The sequence below is a fragment of the Rhineura floridana genome, chromosome 4 (assembly GCF_030035675.1).
Source record: "Rhineura floridana isolate rRhiFlo1 chromosome 4, rRhiFlo1.hap2, whole genome shotgun sequence".
Classification (NCBI taxonomy): Eukaryota; Metazoa; Chordata; class Lepidosauria; order Squamata; family Rhineuridae; genus Rhineura; species Rhineura floridana.
In genome coordinates, this window is record NC_084483.1 from 60,991,483 (window position 1) to 61,011,526 (window position 20,044).

The following is a 20,044-nucleotide window of genomic DNA, read 5'->3' on the forward strand; positions in this document are numbered from 1 at the left end:
GTTCCTCCAAACATTCCTCTGCCTCCCTCTTGTTTCCCAGTCACCACGCTGGGCTTTCTTTTTCTACAATAATTTTATAGAAAGCAATTATAGAAAATGTTGATGGCAATGACTAGAGCTCTCTTGTCATTTGCCATTACAGTGCAGGCATAATTACATCCAGTTCCAATTTGGTTATTTGTTTTCAATAGCAGCTACTTTGGCCTGGCAGTTCATCCCACAGATGGTTTTGTTTCCTTTTAATCTCACAAGCCAAGCTCAGTCAGCAGTTGCACTGAATTTCTTTCAAAGTCGTATCTGTATTTAATCAGCTATGCTGCCAGGCCTAACGGCATTGCTTTGAAAAGTGGGTCTTCCTCTCTTGCAAATTGTCCCTATATAAAAAGAAATATAGTTTTATTCAATTACTTTTAACTACTGTCAGGCATTCAAAATACAGATTGAAGACACTCTTTTTCCAAGATAACAGTGGTGGTTTATTGCCCCGCCAAGTAAAATCCTTCTGCCACCTATTTAAAGAACTTCCTTCATCAAAAGCTCCTGCTGGGAGGAAGGGTGGAATATAAATCAAATAATAAACAAACAAACAAACAAAAGGCACTTAAGTGTTACCTCATACAAAATAAAAAAGCCACAAACATGTTTTCATAGCGTAGCTGAGAATTGGCATTATTATGAGGCTTGCAGGCATCTACCAAGCTGTGTGATTACTTTGTGGAAGAAGGTGCTTTCACGACCCTTCTGGGAGGCTGAGAGAGTGGGGAATTATCCCAGAGGCTTCATTAAATAAATTAGCTTTTTAGGCTGCAATCCTATATCCACATACCTGGGCATAAGCCTTATTGAACTCAGTATACTTAGTTATGAGTAAATATGTACAGAACTGCACTATTAGTTACATTCCATGCAATATTTCAGGTGCCACAGACCATCAACTAATTAAGCGTTCAGTGGATTTATCTATGCCTGAATAACAGGCTCATTAACTGGAAACTTAATACTACAAATTTCAGAGAGCACTCAGACAAACAGCATTATCCCAAGAAGCCCTGAATTTTGCCATTACCGTTTTGGTGATTGAATTGAAAGTCAGGGGTCTGAAGGGATCCATCAGTCAATAGTCTCTGCTGCTACCACGTGCTAGACAAGTTAGATTAGTTTAGTTTTGTAGCAGTCAGCTCTCAGATTACCTTGTTCTGTTTGATTCTTAGAGCCAAGTGGGCACATCAAAAGGTTGCAACTAAACCCACTGATAGTTAGTTGTATTCTACAGTATGGCTTGCTGGAACAAACTGATTCCATTATCTGCCTTCATATCACATCTTTTACTGCTCTGTGCCCTGCTGCAAACTATCTTCTTGCCATTTCCACCTCTCCTCACTTGCATCACCGTGGAGTGATTGCAAGTAGAAGAAGCAGGCAGCAGAGAAATAGTTACTTCCAAGTAGTGGTAGGGGGGAAATCTGGATCAAATTAATTAATTGATAAATGCATGTCCCTAATAATATTAATATTGTTATTAATTTTTTTCCAAATGGAGTGATGAATTTTGCACACAAGTGTTTGGCAAATTTTTGCAAATGCTTGCAGTACCATGTTTCCCATTGGCACCCTTGGCTTTGGGCTATGGGTTAAGATAGTTAGGGCCAATAAGTGAAATAAATACATTTTTAAAAAATAAATATATTTTAAAAGCTTTCCAGTTAGGTTAAATTGTGGATTTAATATCCACTCGTGGTCATAATTTTGTCGGTTCTTTTACCAGGTAATTGGGGACTGGTTCACACACTTGTGTGTGACCTTAATTCCTCAATTTATGTTCTTACACACTCCTGCCATACTTATAATGTGTGCACATAAGTTTTCCTTTAAAAAAACGTGTGCATGTATTCATTCATTCTATGTATTTGCCGCTTTTCACACACAAAAGTGTCCCAAAGTGATTTACAATATAAGACATTAAAACCCCATATAAAACAATCATAAAGCACAATTCCTAAAAATACTTATCCAAGAATATTTATAAAAAGGGCAAATCTTACCCACCCCACTAAAAGATGAGCACTAAGACAGGCCAAAAGCTTACCTTTCCAATTAATGGTCAAATACATGGGTAAGCAGAAATGTTTTAGTCTTGTGGCTAAAAGCAAACAATGATGGTGCTAGGTGTATTTCCCTGGGGAGAGCATTCCATAAATGGGAATTCATCACTGAGAAGGCCCTTTGTCATGTTGCCACCTTCAGACAAAGGCCTCTGATGACAAACACAGTGTTCCCATAGGTTGGGAAGAGGTGGTTCTTGAGGCACTGAGATCCTGAGCTGTACAAGGCTTTGTAGATCAAATCAGCACTTTGAATTAATCCGGGAAACTAATCAGTAGTCTATGCAGCTGTGCCAAATTTGGTGTTCATTTGCTCAGATCACCCTACCCCAGTCTGCAATCAAGCCATCGAATTTTGCATTAACGCAGTTTCTGAATTGTCTTCAAAGGCAGCTCCCTATACACATATTGCAGTAATCTAACACAGAGCATAGACAACAGAAGTTAGACTATCCCTGTCCAAATTGGGTCCCAGCTGGATTACCAGCCAAAGCTGCTGGAAGGCATTCTGCGCTGTTGAGGCGATTTGTGCCTGGATCAACAGTAATGGTTCCAGTGATAACCAAGGTTGCACACCTGCTCCTTCAGAGGAAGTGTAACCCAATTTAGAACAATGTGTGTGTATGTCATTTAAATTATCATTCCCATAAATGGGGAAAAGACATTGAAATCATGTGCACATTCTATCACGTCACAGGTATATTTGTAGACATTGTTGTAGTGTGTGACAAGGCGCATTCCTCCATGGGTTTACATACCATCCATACAAATTGATGTGCCTGTTCAGGTAAGTGTATGAACTGACCCATATTTTTACATGGGAAATTTAGACTAGAATGTTTTGAGTATGTTTTTTCTATATAAAATATTTCCTCTTTTTCTTTGTTAGGTATTTGGGTGCTGGCTCATCTTCAAGGAGCGGTATGGCTCTCATAGAGATTGGATTACTGAGTGGTTTCTCTCTGTCACCCAATTTCATGTCATTAGATGATCCAGTTAAGAAGGTGGAGAAAGCAGAAGGCAAAGTCCATTTATATTTGGACTCTGTAAGTAAAAATACAAGGAAAACGTTCTACTGGATGAGGGTTTAATTAAAAAAAAAACACCCTTACATTCAGATACTGTATTTTTACCAAGTTTAAACAAAAAACATTTTTACCTTACTGGAACTGGTAAAATAGGGCATATTCTCATGAGACAGTCACTAATTTTGCCCAAGTAGGGTTTTGGTAAAAGCTACATGTTTTTTTTTTTTCAATTAATTTTTATTCCAATTTTCAAAACTGGTAAAAGCTACATGTTTTGATTATTATTTGTTAAAGACCAGCTTGCTATAGAGGCTCTTTTTGTTTGAGTGACACACCAGTATTAAGCATACTAAGTGGATTCATATTGTGTTCGTAGTGTGTACTTCCTATACAAGGTGGGGAATGAGAATACATATCTAGCTTGTGTGCCTCCTAAATGTGGAATTCCTGAATGTGGAATGTTTTTTCTTGGACCAGCATCACATACATACATTCATACGTGAGTCTGCTCCACCAGCCCTATCTGCCTACTCCTGTTGGTGGGTGAAAGATGACACTGCCAGAGTGCACTTGTGTAGAAATGTACAGTTGTAGATGTTGGGCTAATGCTCTGTGTGCAAAGAGGAATGCATTGCACATTGGGGCAAAAAACCAAACAAACCTAACTTCACGTATACATGGATGGAGTCTGAACTGCGAGTAACTGACAAGGAAAAAGACCTAGGAGTCATGGTCGATAACATGATGAAAATGTTGACGTAGATTGTTGCTGCTGTGAAAAAGGCAAATTACATGTTAGGGCTCATTAGCAAAAAGATGGAAAATAAAACTACTGAAGGAATTGTTTTTAGGTCTAATTGCTCTGAAGATCTCATCTCAGCTTAATTATCAAATCTGACTGCACATAGTCCTTCAGGTATCACAGTCTAGATTCATGAATCGTGGAATCATAGAATAGCAGATTTGGAAGGGGCCTATAAGGCCATCGAGTCCAACCCCCTTCTAAATGCAGGAATCCAACTTAAAGCATGGGCTTAGCCAGTAGAACAGATCCATCAGACACTATAAATATGCTGCCCTGGGTTCCTGCTGGGAAGAAAGGTGGGATATAAATCTAATAATAAATAAATAAATAATATAAATATATTAAATAATGTATTATAATAAAGAATAGTCCATAATGCAGAATTAGAAGGGTTAAAGGTTAGCAGCGATCAATATACATACTCACTTATGCAACACAGAGCATCTTGAAATGACAAAACCCCACATGAAAACATTTTACACCCCTGGAAGTGAGACCTCTCAGATTCCAAAGAGAAGACCCCAGTTGTTTCCCCTTCACCTAATCAAATATGTTTTCCAGTTGCACTTGCCGAACCCACTGTAGTGTCACCAGTGAGGTAAACTTCTAGCTATCTTATTGGTTCAGCACAAATACGTGTCACCTTGACCTCCCCTTGAGATGATCCCTATTTTTGTGTGTTTCCTGTTCTTGTGGTCAGCATGAGACTCTGTTTCTCTGTACATTTGGTCTGTATGTCCCTGCTGTGTCCCCTAAATATCCTGACCCCAAAACCCACACTTAGATCACAGGTTCTGTCATGCCTACACAAAGTTTTCCAGACGTAAGCTATCTTGAAGCTAGATTTCCCTTTCCTCAGATCCTAACATGACAGCTCACCTTCTTCAAACCACTATGACTGTATATATGCATAGGTAGCTTTAGCCCGTGTTTTTCCATTCACCATATTAGGATGTTGCCAGTTGTCTAGTTCATTTTGGGTTTCTGGTCCTTTCTCACTTCTCATTTTTAAGCCTAGAAGCAGCACTTTAGCAAAGTCAGCATTTTTCTTGCAAATGCATAGCCTTTCATTTACCCAGAATCCCTTGATCAATTCTAACCAGACATTAGCTTGACTAAAAATAATGGGATTCAATTCTCCTACACTACCTATTTTATAATGCTGTTATACAAATCTATGGTGTGACCAGACCTGGAATTCTGTGTTCGGTTCTGGTTGCCACACCTTAAAAAGAGCTGGAAATGGCTCTGAAAAATGTCACCAAAATTATCATGAAGCAGGAACAAATCACCTGTGAGGTCAGGTCACATCATTTTGGGCTTTTGAATTCAGAGAAAAGGTGAATAAGGTGAGACGTGATAGAGGTGTATAAAATTATGCATGGTGCGAAGAAAGTGGATTGAGAGAAATGTTTTTCTCCCTCTGTCATACTCCTAGAACCTTGAGTCATCCAATGAAACTGAATGTTGGAATGTTCAGAACAGACAAAAAGAAGTACATAGTTAAACTATGCAATTCACTACCACAAGAAGTAGTAATGGCCACCAGCTTGAATGGCTTTAAAGGGGGATTAGACAAATTCATGGTGGATAAGGTTATCAATGACTACCATTCATTGTAGCTGTGTACTACAGCCAGTATTGGAGGTGGCGTGGCTCTACATACCAGTCGCTGGTAATCACAAGTGAGGAGAATGCTGTTGCGCTCATGTCCTGCTTATAGACTTCCCATAAGTATCTGTGGCCACTGTGAGAACAGGATACTGGACTAGATGAGCTTTGTTTTGATCTAGCTGGGCTGTTATGTTTTAGCAATAAGACATTAATCTAGTCAGATTAATCTTCATCATAGAAGTATATAATTTTTTTGAGTATTTTCTCTGTTTTTAGTTAAATGAAACACAGGTTTGTGTAGACATTCCAGCTGTGAGAGACTTCAAAGTGGCAAATACCCAGGATGCCTCTGTGACCGTGGTGGATTATTATGAACCTAGTAAGTGCCAATCATTTTTGACAAATGTTGTATTCGGTGCTGAAATATGTAGTTATAGTTCGTAGAGTGAAGAATGAACTCCTTTAAGCTGGGAAAGAACCACATTGAATGGAAAATGCCCTAGTATTCAAATACCACAGGCAAAAAAACAAACACTCATAACATTTCTGACAGAATATAGTTTGGTGAACTTAAAGGATAGAGACTGTGAGGTGGGCAGAAATTCTTGCCCTATTTGGCATACCTTTCTGTCTCCTGTCCCTCAGATGATTAATCACACATGCAGTGTTTTCAAAGGGACTACATGCATAGAATCCAGTACTCATAAACCCAAACCACATGCTTGATTCTGAAAATGTAAGATAACTATTAAATTGTCTGTCCATGCACATTGGATTTTACACATCTGTAAGATGTATGTAAAAGTTACAGTGCTTTGCAAAAGTAATCAGACCCCTGACCAATGCTCTCATATTACTGAATTATAAATGGTACATTGTAATTTCGTTCTGTATGATAATTTATTTTGAAACACTGAAACTCAAAATCAGTTATTGTAAGGAGACATTGGATTTATCTTGGGAGATGTTTGTAAGAAACATAAAAAACGGAAACATGTTGCTTGCATAAGTATTCAACCCCTACACATTAATATTTGGTAGAGCCATCTTTCACTGCAATAACAGCTTTAAGTCTTTTGGGGTAGGTATGTACCAGCTTTGCACACAGTGTCGGAGGGATTTTGGCCCATTTTTCTTGGCAGATTCGCTCCAGGTCGTTCAGGTTGGTTGGACGTCGCTTGTGGACTGCAATTTTCAAAGAGCGCCACAGATTGTCAATGGGATTGAGATCAGGACTTTGACTGGGCCCTGTAAGACATTCACCTTTTTGATCTTGAGCCATTCCAGTGTTGCTTTGGCCTTGTGCTTGGAATCATTGTCCTGCTGAAAAGTGAATTTCCTCCCAAGCACTGAAGCAGGTTCTCTTGCAGTATTTCCCTGTCTTTTGCTCCATCCATTCTTCCTTCGATTTTAACAAGATGCCCAGTCCCTGGTGATGAGAAGCATCCCCACAGCATGATGCTGTCACCACCATACTTCACTGTAGGGATGGTGTGTGTTGAGGCATGAGCAATGTTAGGTTTGCGCCACACGTATGTTATGAATGGACCTTGGACTTCCTCATGAGCATAGCTCATTAGAAATACAAGTTCCCCTATTGCGAGGGCAGCGAAATCTTTTGCAGGAGTTATCTGCACATCATCCCTAAAGCCCTTAACCCAATAACACATACAGAAAATAAAGAGTGGTTTTATTAAGAGAACAAGGAAAAATATTGCAGTTTACAATTACAATTATCAATGAGCATTGTTTTAACTTTTATTCATTCATTCAGCAACAGTAGATAGACTAAAGCAAAGAAACTAACCCTATGAACACTTTCGGAGTTCAGTTCACCCACCCAGAAAGAAAAAGGAAAGAAAGGAGCCCAGAAGTTGTGCATACCTTTCCTGGAGAGTTGCTGTGAGTCTAAGGCTGAGAGAGAGACTTTCTTATCTAGCCCAGTGAGCCAGAACTCCACCCTTGTGTAACCAGCACTAGATTTGAAAGATCTCACCCAAATCCTTTGCTCTGAAGCTCAGCTTTTGTCCCAGTGATGGTGGAGTACATTGGTAAGTAAGGCAACCATTGGAGCCCTCCAAAAAGAGGAACTACCAACCCCTTCAAACCGCTCATGTTTTATACCTATTCTAACTGAACTAACCCCAATGTAATTGTGACCAGGAAGCTGCGGATGTGACAAATAAGAATAATGAAAGAATTTAGGATCACCTGTCAAGGAATCTGGTTTTTTCCAGAAACCATCCCTCGATGAATTCCCAGATAATGACTGCCTACTGTGAATTTCTGATGTTTCAGATAATCACTGTCCTGTCTCCTCCTAAAAGTTAAGATTATAATAAACATTATGCAGACTGTTTCTTTGTTTGAAAGGAGCTATCCTGTCTCCTCCTAAAGGTTAAGATGATAATAAACATTATGCAGACTATTTATTTGTTTGAAAGGAGTGCCGCCTTCTTACTGGGTGACATTCCCCAAATTTTTATGAATCAGGAAGTCTGTACCTTCAGGCTTTCAAGATATGTAGCTACTCAGAGGTCACAGAGAGGCTGTTTTCCCAGGAATCTTTGCAGGTTTTTCCAAACTCTGGTTCACTGAGGTGAATCAAATATTTAAAATCCCCAATATTTTATTCATCATTACACATAGTGCTTTCAGTTTTGGTCCAAAAGCTCTATCTTGGCTTCATCTGATCACAAAACCTTTTCCCACATCGCAGCCGGGGCACTCTCATGCTTTCTGGCAAACTCCAGATGTGCTTTCAGATGGTACTTTTTGAGTAATGGCTTCTTTCTTGCCACCCTCCCATACAGGCCAGTGTTATGCAGAGCTCTTGCTATGGTTGATTGGTGCACCTTCACTCCTAGCCACTGAATTCTGTAGCTCCTTCAAAGTGATGGTTGGCCTCTCTGTGGCTTCTATCACAAGTATCCTTCTTGTTTGAGCGCTGAGTTTTGAGGGATGGCCTTTTCTTGGCAGTGCCTAGGTGGTGTGATGCAGCTTCCACTTCCTGATTATTGATCCAACTGTGTTCACTGGGCTATCCAAACACTTGGATATTAGTTTGTACCCTTTTCCTAATCTATGCATTTGTATGACATCATCTCTCACTTCTATAGAATGCTCTTTGGTCTTCATTTTCCTTCAGATCCACAGCTTGACCAATAATCCTTCAACAGTGGGGTTTTTATCCTGACAGCAACTTTAATGGTTCCCAATTGGAGGCCAATGGTAAGGTAATTGTGTCCTTGAAGGGGCAATTTCTTTCATCTGTGTAAACTGGGAGCTTCTACAGCACAGGGATTGAATACTTATGCAAGCAACATGTTTCAGGTTTTTTTGTTTCTTACAAACATTTCCCAACATAAAACCAATGTCACCTTACAATAATTGATTTTGAGTTTCAGTGTTTCAAAATAAAATATCATGCAGAAAATTACAATGCACTATTTGTAGTTCTGTAATATGAGAGCATTGGTCAGGGGTCTGGTTACTTTTGCAAGGCATTGTATATCCCTGTATTTTTGTTCAGCAAGCCCAGAGGAACCATTGATATGCTTAGTGGGTAGGGTGGGATCCTGGTGATGCCCATCATGTTGAACCTTCTTTATACAATGAGAGGTTTGCCCAACCAAACCTTTGTGAATCTTGTCTCCTTTCAATGGAAGGACTGGTTTGGATATAAAGATAAACCATAACACTAAATTATGAGAATAAGCTGAAGTGAGCCATGGGCTTGCTTACTCCCCTGCTCCATTGCGGCTGCAAGGATTTTCAGAAGTGTACTGCTGGGCTGGCTGTTTTGACTGGTTTTAGCCTGCATGAGGTAAAGAAAAGAACGAAACTGAGAACTTAATCAGTGAGCCATTTCTAATCAGATTAGAGTGTCTCACATAAGACAGTCGCTTATTCACTGTCTTTTTAAAAGAGACAGAGACATGAGAACATATGCTTATACTTGCAGCATATTTTAAGCAGACATATCTGACAGACACCTGTATAAATTACTGCTGTGCTCTGAGTAAAAAAGAAGAAACACGTGAAAAGTTAAGAATAAAACAATGACTCTTAATGGCTACTCTCGTCACCTCATTGACACCTCATTGACACAGAAGTTAGAGGGAATACACATTTCAGAATATTAGATCAAATGTTATATTCAACATGTTGTGTTTTTTTAAGAAAAAAATAGGTGTTGGGAAAAGCCACAGAAGCTCACAGCAAACAAGATCAGTCTGCAAAGATAGTGAATGTGCAAAATATAGGGAAGTACCAAGTTTGCCATCAGCAAAATTCTCCTCCTTCCCTAAAACACCCATACACAACTTATGAGGCCCTTGGCTTTTCGAGACCAAGTCAAATGAGCAAACTGTTAACTTTTTAATATATTTATATATTTATTTGTGTTATATTGTATTTGTAACCTCACACACAAAAACAGGTAGTCTGCAATGAAAAAGACAAAAAGGGGAAGCAATCTCAAAGATGCTGAAGAGTAATGGACTTTTAATACTTTGGAGGATGTTTTTGAGCTCTTTACAAGGAAAACTAAAAGGCCCTTAAGAAGACCTGTCAAGGCCTAAGCACATTGGGCATTAACAAAAGTGCATTCAGCATCTTTAAGATACAAAATCTGTAGACACACAAAATATGCTATCAACAAAATAACCCAATAGACTGCTGGGTTATTTATCCATTCAAATATATAACAACAAACAGTATCTAATATGTTTTATGTATACTTTGATCAGAGCAGGGTGTTGGCAGACAAGCCTTACTATGCCTCAATCAAACACATGGCATAATGGGTTTGAGACCCCCTGAAGTTCAGGACTTGCTTGTCATGGTACATTTCAGTGGTTTGATTTTCATGGTAAGCTATGTAGCATTTCAGACATTTGTTTCAGCGGTATGTAAATACATCTTACTGAAATATGTTAAGTTGTGATTGTTATTAACCTCGTAACATTGGACTTTGTTCCTCCAATCTCCCACGACAGGGAGAAGAGCAGTGAGAAGCTACAATTCCAAAGTGATGCAGAGTTTGTCATCATGCACCTTCTGTGAAAAGGATGAATGTGATCTTTGTACAACAGATGGCTCTTCATTAATTGCCCTCTCTTGTGAACTGTTTGTAGTACATATAAGCCTGCTGTATAGTTGGCTGATCCAGTAATTGGGTATGTTAACCAATGTTGCACTTTTAAGAGTACCACTGATCTCATCATCCTGCACAAAAAGATCTGGATGGGAAGGTTTCTCACTTTCACTCACTGCAGGAAGATAATCAATTTGTTGCCAGGAAAAGGTGTGAGTTCTAATTTGGAGGACTAAGCATGAGCTCTGTGACAATTAATAGAAAAGCTTCGTAGGTTTAGAACTCCTTGCAGGAACTTGTGTCTTGAAATAGCTATCAAGAAGAGCTAGACTCCTCCCCAAAGTGCCTATCAGAAATGAAAATTCCAGGACAGAAATAAATTTTCTCCTGCGCCTATTAAAGTTCAGGGACTAACTGCATAACCCTATGCATGTCTACTTGGAAGTAATTCCTTTTGAGTTCAGTGGGGGTTACTTCTAGGTAAGTGAGTGAAGGATTGCAGCCCAGACTTCTGTATCCAGTGACAGAAGGATCAGACTCAAAATTCTGGCTATGTCAGAAAGCTTAACAATTTTTAAAATGTAAACATTTCTGAATTTACATTTTCTAAATATATATATATATATTTGAATGAGGTCAGATTTATTGGAACAAAAAAATTAATCAGGAGTATATAGTTCTTTATTTGTACATTAAGAATAATATTTTTAAAAAAGATTTTAGTTTTAGAAATTAATATGTATATTATAATATACATATTATATAAAAATATGTGTGTGTGTGTATGTCTATACCCCTAAGCCTTGCATTCAGATTTATTCAATATTTGTCAGCCTGGTGCTCTCTGGATGTTTTGGATTACAGCTCCCACCACAGTTGTGCTGGCTAAGACTGATGGAAGTTGTAGTCCAAAATATCTGGAAAGCACCAGGTTGTACAAAGTCTAGTTTAGTGGATGATATATTTTAGGTTGACATCACATTTAACTTGCAAATATTATTGATTTTAAGGACACAGGATCAAGTCCTAGCTTCAGATGCAGGAACACTATTCTCTTTTGCATCTTTTCTAGTTGTGTAGAAGAAAGACCTATCCCACAGGGCAGCATGGCAAATGATATGCACTAAAATTCCCTCTTTTAGACAACTATCAAAGGTGCAGGTGTCCTGCCCTCTTTTGCATCTTCTTAGTTATGTTCTAGAAACTTATAGGCACCTGTCTCCACATACTTGTACAATATGCAGAGTAGGAGAATTACTGAATAACAACACAAACAAAGCAAACAGTTGTTTACAAGCAGCTGGCCCTCATTGACACTTATGCAGTTACAAAATGAAAAATGCTAAAAATTAGTCAAGACAATTTGTACCAGAAAAATGTATCTAGTTATGATTCTTATTTTTTTTAAATGAAAGCATATGAAAAACCAAGGATTTTAAAGATCAATTATTTCTGTCTTTTAGTAATTCTCATACTGACCAATGCACATTCTCAGACTGAAATCTGGCAACCGTTTAGTTTTTCAGTATGAAATGGGAAGTAAGACAGGAACTGAAATGGCTCCCAAATGGGCCAGCATGAAGCATCAGCTTGCCCACACAGTGCAATGTGGAAGAGGCATTAGGAGCTGTTGAAGTGCAGGGCTGGCTCTCAGTTCTGGACCCTAGAAATACCTCAATGGTAATAATGCTACCATAGTTTTAAAAAAAACAATGCACCCTCCTGCTGTGGTTGGTCAGAGAAAAATACCTTGCAAAGAGGGTATTCTTGAAACAGGAACAAAACAAAAGCTGGGGAACAAGGTAAGATGGAGCCCCAAACAGGCCCTTTTGACACCAGGCAAGAGAAGAAAGAAAAATCGGATGTGAGGTAAAGATAGCAGTGCTTTCCTCAGTCTAGCTCTGATCTGAATCCTGATCTTCTTCCAACTTCCTAAAAAGAAGGTACAGTACAAAACTGAAACTAGTACGTAAGAGGCCCAAGTTAATATTCACATGTTGACAAAATTCAGTTTCTTGTCCAAATTCCAATGTGAAATTGAGCTCGCAATTTGAATTTACATTTTGAATGTGAAAACTTACCACAGAACTTAAGTGTTTTAGTCTTAATGGCATATCCTGATTGTTTCAGTTTTGGCAGCCATTAAAGCTATCATATACATTACTCAATAACATTACATCTCAGTTATCAAATCTGTCAATATAGTATGCCAACCATCAAATATTGTTAGACAGCAGTTGTCAACAAAATAACTATTGCATTCAGTTCTGTTTTGTGTCAGTAAATATCTGAACATGCAAATATTGGTAAATATCTGACATCAAAATTCATTGTGAAAAATTGTCAGAATTGTTTGGAGAACATTTTTTCCAACTTTATAAAGTACCAATATGACAGCTAAATGTAAAAATGTGTATTGTGTGGTGCAAGGAAATACATATTTTGAAGTTAAGAAAGCAATATTTTTGTCAGTCTATACCACCAAGTCCAACAGAATTGATGTGCTCATTTGACTAACTCACTATTAGACCACATATACTTGGCCAAATATTTAAGGGTATGCATTTATTTTGATGTCTTGATTATATATTGTTCTACTGTGCAATGATGTATACATTTTGAGAGTCTTAGAGCAGTACTCAACTAATCCATCGCATCAGCTCAAGGATTACCACTAGTGCAAGGGGACTTTTCCCCTTCTCTTTACACCCCATGCCCTCCCCAAATCAGCTCAGGAGGGTTGAGAGAACCCCTAGAACAAATTTTGGGGGCATGGGGGGGGAGGAAGGAGAGAAGCAAAAGTTCCATTGCGCAAGCAGAAATCCTTGCACTGATGAAGCTACTTACTTTGCTTTGTGCTTAATACAATCCTTAGTTTACAGTGTTACAGCAGTTTTCTTTACTGAATTTCTAAAATATTGTGCTGTCTTTTCAAGTTAAAATGCAACCCCCTCCCCCGTTGCTAGACCACCATGTGTAGCCTATCTGTTCCTTCCCATTGATTCTAGAAGTCATTGCAATTGCTTCATTAAATAGCAATATTTGGATTAGATTGGTCTGGCTTTACTCATAAGTAAGTGTGTGTATGTGTATAGTTGATAATGGGAAAATCCTGGAACACAGCATATATGGAAGTCAGAATTTGAATACTGGAAGATTAAATACCCTCTCTGCTTGCTCACAAAAGCTTTAGCAAGCTATCCATCACTTTCATGTTGTAACTTAATGTTATAACCCTACTTTATCACAATAGCCTGATGCAAAAAGCCATGGAAAACCAAACCATTGTTTCAAGCAAACTATTTGAGGGAAATGTTATACTCTTGGGAAACAGTCTAGCATCACCTTTCCATTAAAAAATTCAAAACTGTTTACAACATAGATTAAAATAAGAAATAGAATAAAACCACAAGATAACATATGGAAAAGAGATCAGGAGATAGCAAATGGAAACCTGGGAGTTACATTAGCAACCGTTTGGCAGGCCAAAAAAGAAAAACCTTACTGAGCTTGTGTAAGGCAGTAAGGTAAGTCTCCTTCCAAAGAGAGTTCCACGGTCTTAAGTGTGGCTACAGACATGATTCTCTTTCTCATCCCAGCCAAGCGCTATTCAGATGTTGGCTAGATGCAAATGAGAGCTTCTCCAGCAGATCTTAATGAATGAGCAGGTTCATATGGGAGAAGACAATCCTTTAGATATCCTAGTCCAAAACATCTTAAGGTTTTAAATCCCATTTGCTTCCCCTGTTGCAGAATTACACAACATGGAGTGTGAGATATGTGCAAGTAAAATCTTAATACTGGACAAAAGACTACAAGTGCTATTTGTAACAAAGCACAGAATATAATGAGCATCTGGGCTACTGCAGAAAAGCTGTATAGAATGGATATGGCACTTTCCAGCTGTCTCTTTAAAATAACATAGATGACTATTATGAGTAAAAAATGCTTCAAATGGTTTAGACAAAATAAATTTCTACTGGGTCAGTTCTGCAAAATTATGTACCCTAATCCAGAGGTCTTCCTGGAGAGTGGATGATGATAATGATATAGAACTCCTGTGAACACTGATGTGTTACCCTGTTAACTTTGAATGTGCTAAATACAATGTGTTCTGGCTAACATGTCTATTGAAATTAAGATGAATGTCCTTGCACATAAGAAAGATCCATGTGCTCACTGATGAATCACATTTCCCAAATACTCTTGCATTATTTTCATGTCTAGGTTTCAATCTGAGTGTTACAAATCTAAGAAAACTCAACATTTAGCTTTAATATTTTTCTAAGCCAGTGTTGACTTCTTCCCTCGGTACACTTTTAGGCATGATACAAAAAATAATCTATATAACTATTGACAGATATCAGAATGTATATACTAATCTGCTAGCTAGCACAGGAGGGATTCTATCAACAGGAGCTCATTCCCTCTCTGACTAATCCCCTTAGATACATCCCCTTGATTGCCTTCCCCCACATAGCAGTTGCAGAGGCAAAAGAAACAGAAAAGACTAGCAAGTTATTCAGATGTCATGTCAGTGATTCCGATGCAGGCAGCAGAGGAAGTTCAGAGCCGTGAAAACTTTTTGAGACAGGTTTTCTGAGCCCACAAAGTTTTTTTCTGATCCCAAGCTTGGACAAGTTCACTGGTGCCTCTTTTTTGTTGTCTAGAGGATAATGTTTTTGTTTTGTTGTAATAGGGTTGATTATTAATAGTTTATTTGTTGTTCATCTGTTGTGGGTTTTTTAAATGTTGTAAGCTGCTTTGGATGGCCTCGCCCAGAAATGTGGTTTTAAAAAATACTGTTAAAACAAACAAATATATAAAATAATATTGGTCACTGCAGTATTATGTTTCCTGATCTTTCATTGGCTCACCTTGGTCCTCCCACATCTGTCTAGCACATTGCTGCAGCAATTATTCACATCTCTCTTCATGCTGACCATATGGCTTCCCTCCTTAAATCCCTATACTGCTTTCCTGTCCACTTCTAGATTCTGCACAAACTTGTTTTTACCTTTCAAACCCGCCATGGTGTTCCTACTTATGTGCCCACTCTTGTATCCCAATGCAGCCTTGTCTGTGACCTTTGCTTATCCAGCTGCACCACTCTTAGCGGTTCAAAGGTCTCCTGCTTCTTCAAATATCTCCATCCTTTCTGCTTTGTCACCCTATATTCTTGGTATTGTCTTCCAGAAAGTCCCAGTGAAGCAGCTTCTCTTCCTTTCTTAAAATCCCTTCTCTAAACCTACCTTTTCCACAAGGCCTTTGACACAAGTGCCCGATACCCATTTATTCATTGGCTTACAAATGCCAAGATGAATGTCTTACCAACAACTGTTTTGTGAATTACCACTGATATAATTTCAGTTTGGCTCAATTTGTATTTCCCAAATCAAGATGTGAACCCAAACTCAGCTATCCGTCAAAATTTGCACTTCTCTGAATTTTGCAGTGCACTTCTTCAACCAAAAATGTGTATATTAGGAGACAGTATACATAAAAATGCATTAGTGAAAACAATTAAAAATGCATTGTACTAGAGGAAATAGCTTGCTAAAATGTGTATATTAGGAGAAATGTGCATGAAAATGCTGACAATTTTTTGTGAATACTTTTTTTAAAAAATTGCAAACTGATAGGGAAATGTGGTAAACTGTATTTAAGACTTTTACAAAATGAGAAATTAAGAGAAAAATCAAAACTGACCGATTCATCCATCTCTATCATCTAATAGACATGATACAAAAGGAAAAATGTTTAAATAGGAAAAAAAGCAAACTGAGAGATTAATTCTTCATAAAATTATACATCATTTTGAATTTTAAAGACAGCGGCACTGACAAAGGCTCTGTCTGGTGTAATAAGGGACAAGGTCAGCGTCACAGGCCTCTGTTGGTACTGCTGCTGCTATTCCAGCTGCTGCTTCCTTGAAGGTCCCATGGCATACCCCTGAGTCAGGTACCATCTCTCCCAGGCAGCTTTGATAGTCTGCTGCTCCACTGAAGTTTGGAGATGCTGGTGTAAAATGTCCACTCTCCAGGACATTTTTTTATTCTTCCTTTCTGATGCCTGCCTCCATTTCGTTCCCTTTCCTGCGTTGTCTCCCTTGTCCTGAATTCTAGTTTGAAAGTGCCTAGGGGCAGCAACCTGCCTTCTTGTATTTTGTAGAGCACCATGTATAATAATAGCAACAAAATATATCCTAGTAGGAGCCCCGGGCAGCAAACAAAAGCACTAAAATACTTTAAAACATCATAAAAACAGACTTTAAAATATATTAAAACAAAACATTTTCACAGAATCATAGAATAGTAGAGCTGGAAGGGGCCTATAAGGCCATTAAGTCCAACTCCCTGCTCATTGCAGGAATCCAAATCAAAGCATTCCTGACAGATGGCTGTCCAGCTGCCTCTTGAATGCCTCTAGTGTCGGAGAGCCCACTACCTCTCTAGGTAAATGGTTCCATTGTCGTATGGCTCTAACAGTTATTGTTGTGCTGTGTGTAATTTGTGTGCTTAACTTTGTTTAAAGCAACACAACAGCAGCAGAGTAACAGCAGATGTTGAAATGCGAGTGTGCCAGCGTGTGCGTGGGTTTGCCTAAGAAAGCAGGCTTTTACCCTGCATCAGCATCACTGAGACTTGAGACTTAGTAAAATAAGAAAAGCTACTTTATTTATAGAAATACATTGTAGATAGAAAAGCAAACCTAGTTCTAACTAACTAGCTAAGTTGGAGGCATAACGCCCAGGTGTAGGGGTTAGCCTCATGGTAGGAAAGAGCAGAGACAAGGGGATGTCTCCTCTCTCCCCGACAGTCAGAGGACAAAGGAATGGAAAGGACGGAAGGAGGAGGGGCAGGTAAGCTTCCCTAAAGATGTCACAGTCTAGCGACAGAAGGAAGTCAGTCAGAGCATCACAGGTAAAAGGTAAACAAGCCTGTCCATCTGGAGGACCCTAGCTCTATCTTCCTCCTGGAGCTTAAACAAAAGAACAAAACAGGAGTTGCTCTTGCCCCACTTCCAACAGTTATGAAGTTTTTCCTGATGTTCAGTCGAAATCTAGCTTCCTGCAACTTGAGTCCATTATGCCATGCCCTGAACTCTGGGACGATTGAGAAGAGATCCCAGCCCTCCTCTATGACAACCTTTCATGTACTTGAAGAGTGCTATATCTCCCCTCAGTCTTCTCTTCTCCAGGCTAAACATGCCCAGTTCTTTCAGTCTCCTCATAGGCTTGGTTTCCAGTCCCCTGATCATCCTGGTTGCCCTCCTCTGAAACTGTTCCAGTTTGTCTGCATCCTTCTTGAAATGCAGAGACCAGAACTGGATGCAGTATTCAAGATGAGGCCAACCAGTGCTGAATAGAGGGGAACTAATACTTCATGTGATTTGGAAACTATACTTCTGTTAATGCAGCCTAATACAGCATTTGCCTTTTTTGCAGAAACATCACACTGTTGGCTCATATTTAGCTTGTGATCAACGACAATTCCAAGATCCTTCTCACATGTCGTATTGCTGAGCCAAGTATTCCCCATCTTATAACCGTGCATTTGGTTTCTTTTTCCTAAGTGTAGAACTTTGCATTTATCCCTGTTGAATTTCATTCTGTTGTTTTCAGCCCAATGCTCCAGCCAGAGCTTGGAAAAGTTACTTTTTAAAGCTACAACTCCCATCAGCTCCAGCCAGCATGGCCACTGGATTGGGCTGATGGGGGTTGTAGTTCAAAAAAGTAACTTTTCCAAGCTCTGGCTCCAGCCTATCAAGGTCCCTTTGAATTTTGTTTCTGTCTTCCACGGTATTAGCTATGCCCCCCAATTTTGTATCATCTGCAAATTTGATAAGCATGCTCTGTACCTCCTCATCCAAGTTGTTAATAAAAATGTTGAAGAGCACTGGGCCCAGCACCGAGCCCTGTGGTACCCCCCCTCAGTACTTCCGCCCAATTTGAGAAGGAGCCATTGATAATCACTCTGAGTATGATTCTGGAGCCAACTGTGTATCCACCTGATAGTTGTTCCATCCACCCCACATTTAGCTAGCTTGTTAATCAGAATATCATGGGGCACTTTGCTGAAGTCGAGATGTATTATGTCCACAGAATTCCCACAGTCTGCAAGGGAGGTTACCCGGTCAAAAAATGAGATATTATTAATTTGGCAGGATTCGTTCTTCGTAAATCCATGTTGGCTTCTAGAAATCACTGCATTGTTTTCAAGGTGCTTACAGACTGACTGCTTTATAATCTGCTCCAGAGTTTTTCCAGGGATTGATGTTAGGCTGACTGGTCTGTAGTTCCCCAGTTCCTCCTTTTTGCCCTTTTTGAAGATAGGGACAACATTAGCTCTCTTTCAGTCATCTGGCACTTCACCAATCCTCCATGTTTTCGCAAAGATAATAGAGAGTGGTTCTGAGAGTTCTTCAGCCAGTTCCTTCAATCCTCTAGGAGGCAGTTTATCGGGCCCTGGATATTTGAACTCATTCAAAGTGATTAGGTATTCCTTGACCATTTGTCTATTAATCTCAAGCTCCAATCCTGCCCCTTCTACTTCATGTTTCCCGGGAGGGTCAGACTCTTTTTTGGGGGAAGACTGAGCCAAAGTAGGAATTGAGCATTTCTGACTTTTCTTTGTCATCTGTTATCATTTTGTCATCCTCATTGAGTAGCTGTGCCACCATTTCTGTGTGTATGGAAGTACCTGAAGAAAGCTTTTTTGTTGCTTTTAGCATCCCTTGCTAACTTCAGATCATTCCGGCTTTAGCCTTCCTGAGGCCAGGAGAATCACAATAGTTCAAATACTAAACAAGAAAGAGTCTTGCTGGTTCTTCCAATCAACCTTGGTCCAACACCAGAGCAAGTGCTCCTCAGACTACAAGTAAAATTTAGACCATGAAGTCTGAGCTGAAATGATCAGCTATTACAATCTCTTTTTAAAGTGCTTTAAAAGACAAATAATTGGGTGTTAGATCAAACTAAACCAGAACTTTCACTAGAAGCTAAAATGATGAAACTGAGGTTATCATACTTTGGACACATCATGAGAAGACAGGGTTCACTAGAAAAGACGATAATGCTGGGAAAAACAGAAGGGAGTAGAAAAAGAGGTAGACCAAACAAGAGATGGATCGATTCTGTAAAGGAAGCCACAGACCTGAACTTACAAGATATGAACAGAGTGGTTCATGACAGATGATATTGGAGGTCACTGATTCATAGGGTCGCCATAAGTCATAATCGACTTGAAGGCACATTTATTTATTTATTATTTGATTTATATCCCACCCTTCCTCCCAGCAGGAGCCCAGGGCACGCACACACACAATAGTACAAGGCTGTAGGACATCATGATGATGATGATGATAATAGTTGCCAGAACAAAGTGTTTCCATTAAC

General features: G+C 39.1%; 1 protein-coding gene across 3 annotated transcripts in view; it reads left to right on the top strand.

Moving 5' to 3' along the window:
* Positions 1 to 13,697, top strand: part of CD109 (CD109 molecule) — a 148,956-nt gene extending 135,259 nt beyond the window's left edge. For 2 of the 3 annotated variants that reach the window (XM_061623137.1, XM_061623138.1), the window contains exons 31-33: positions 2,992 to 3,148; positions 5,826 to 5,928; positions 10,550 to 13,697. In XM_061623137.1, the coding sequence (XP_061479121.1) occupies positions 2,992 to 3,148; positions 5,826 to 5,928; positions 10,550 to 10,725 (436 nt within the window). In that variant the 3' untranslated portion in view covers positions 10,726 to 13,697. Of the gene's footprint in view, positions 1 to 2,991; positions 3,149 to 5,825; positions 5,929 to 6,691; positions 6,800 to 8,697; positions 8,781 to 10,549 lie in introns of all 3 variants that reach the window. The other variant, XR_009762180.1, reaches the window with a different exon arrangement.
* Positions 13,698 to 20,044: the final 6,347 nt, after the last annotated feature.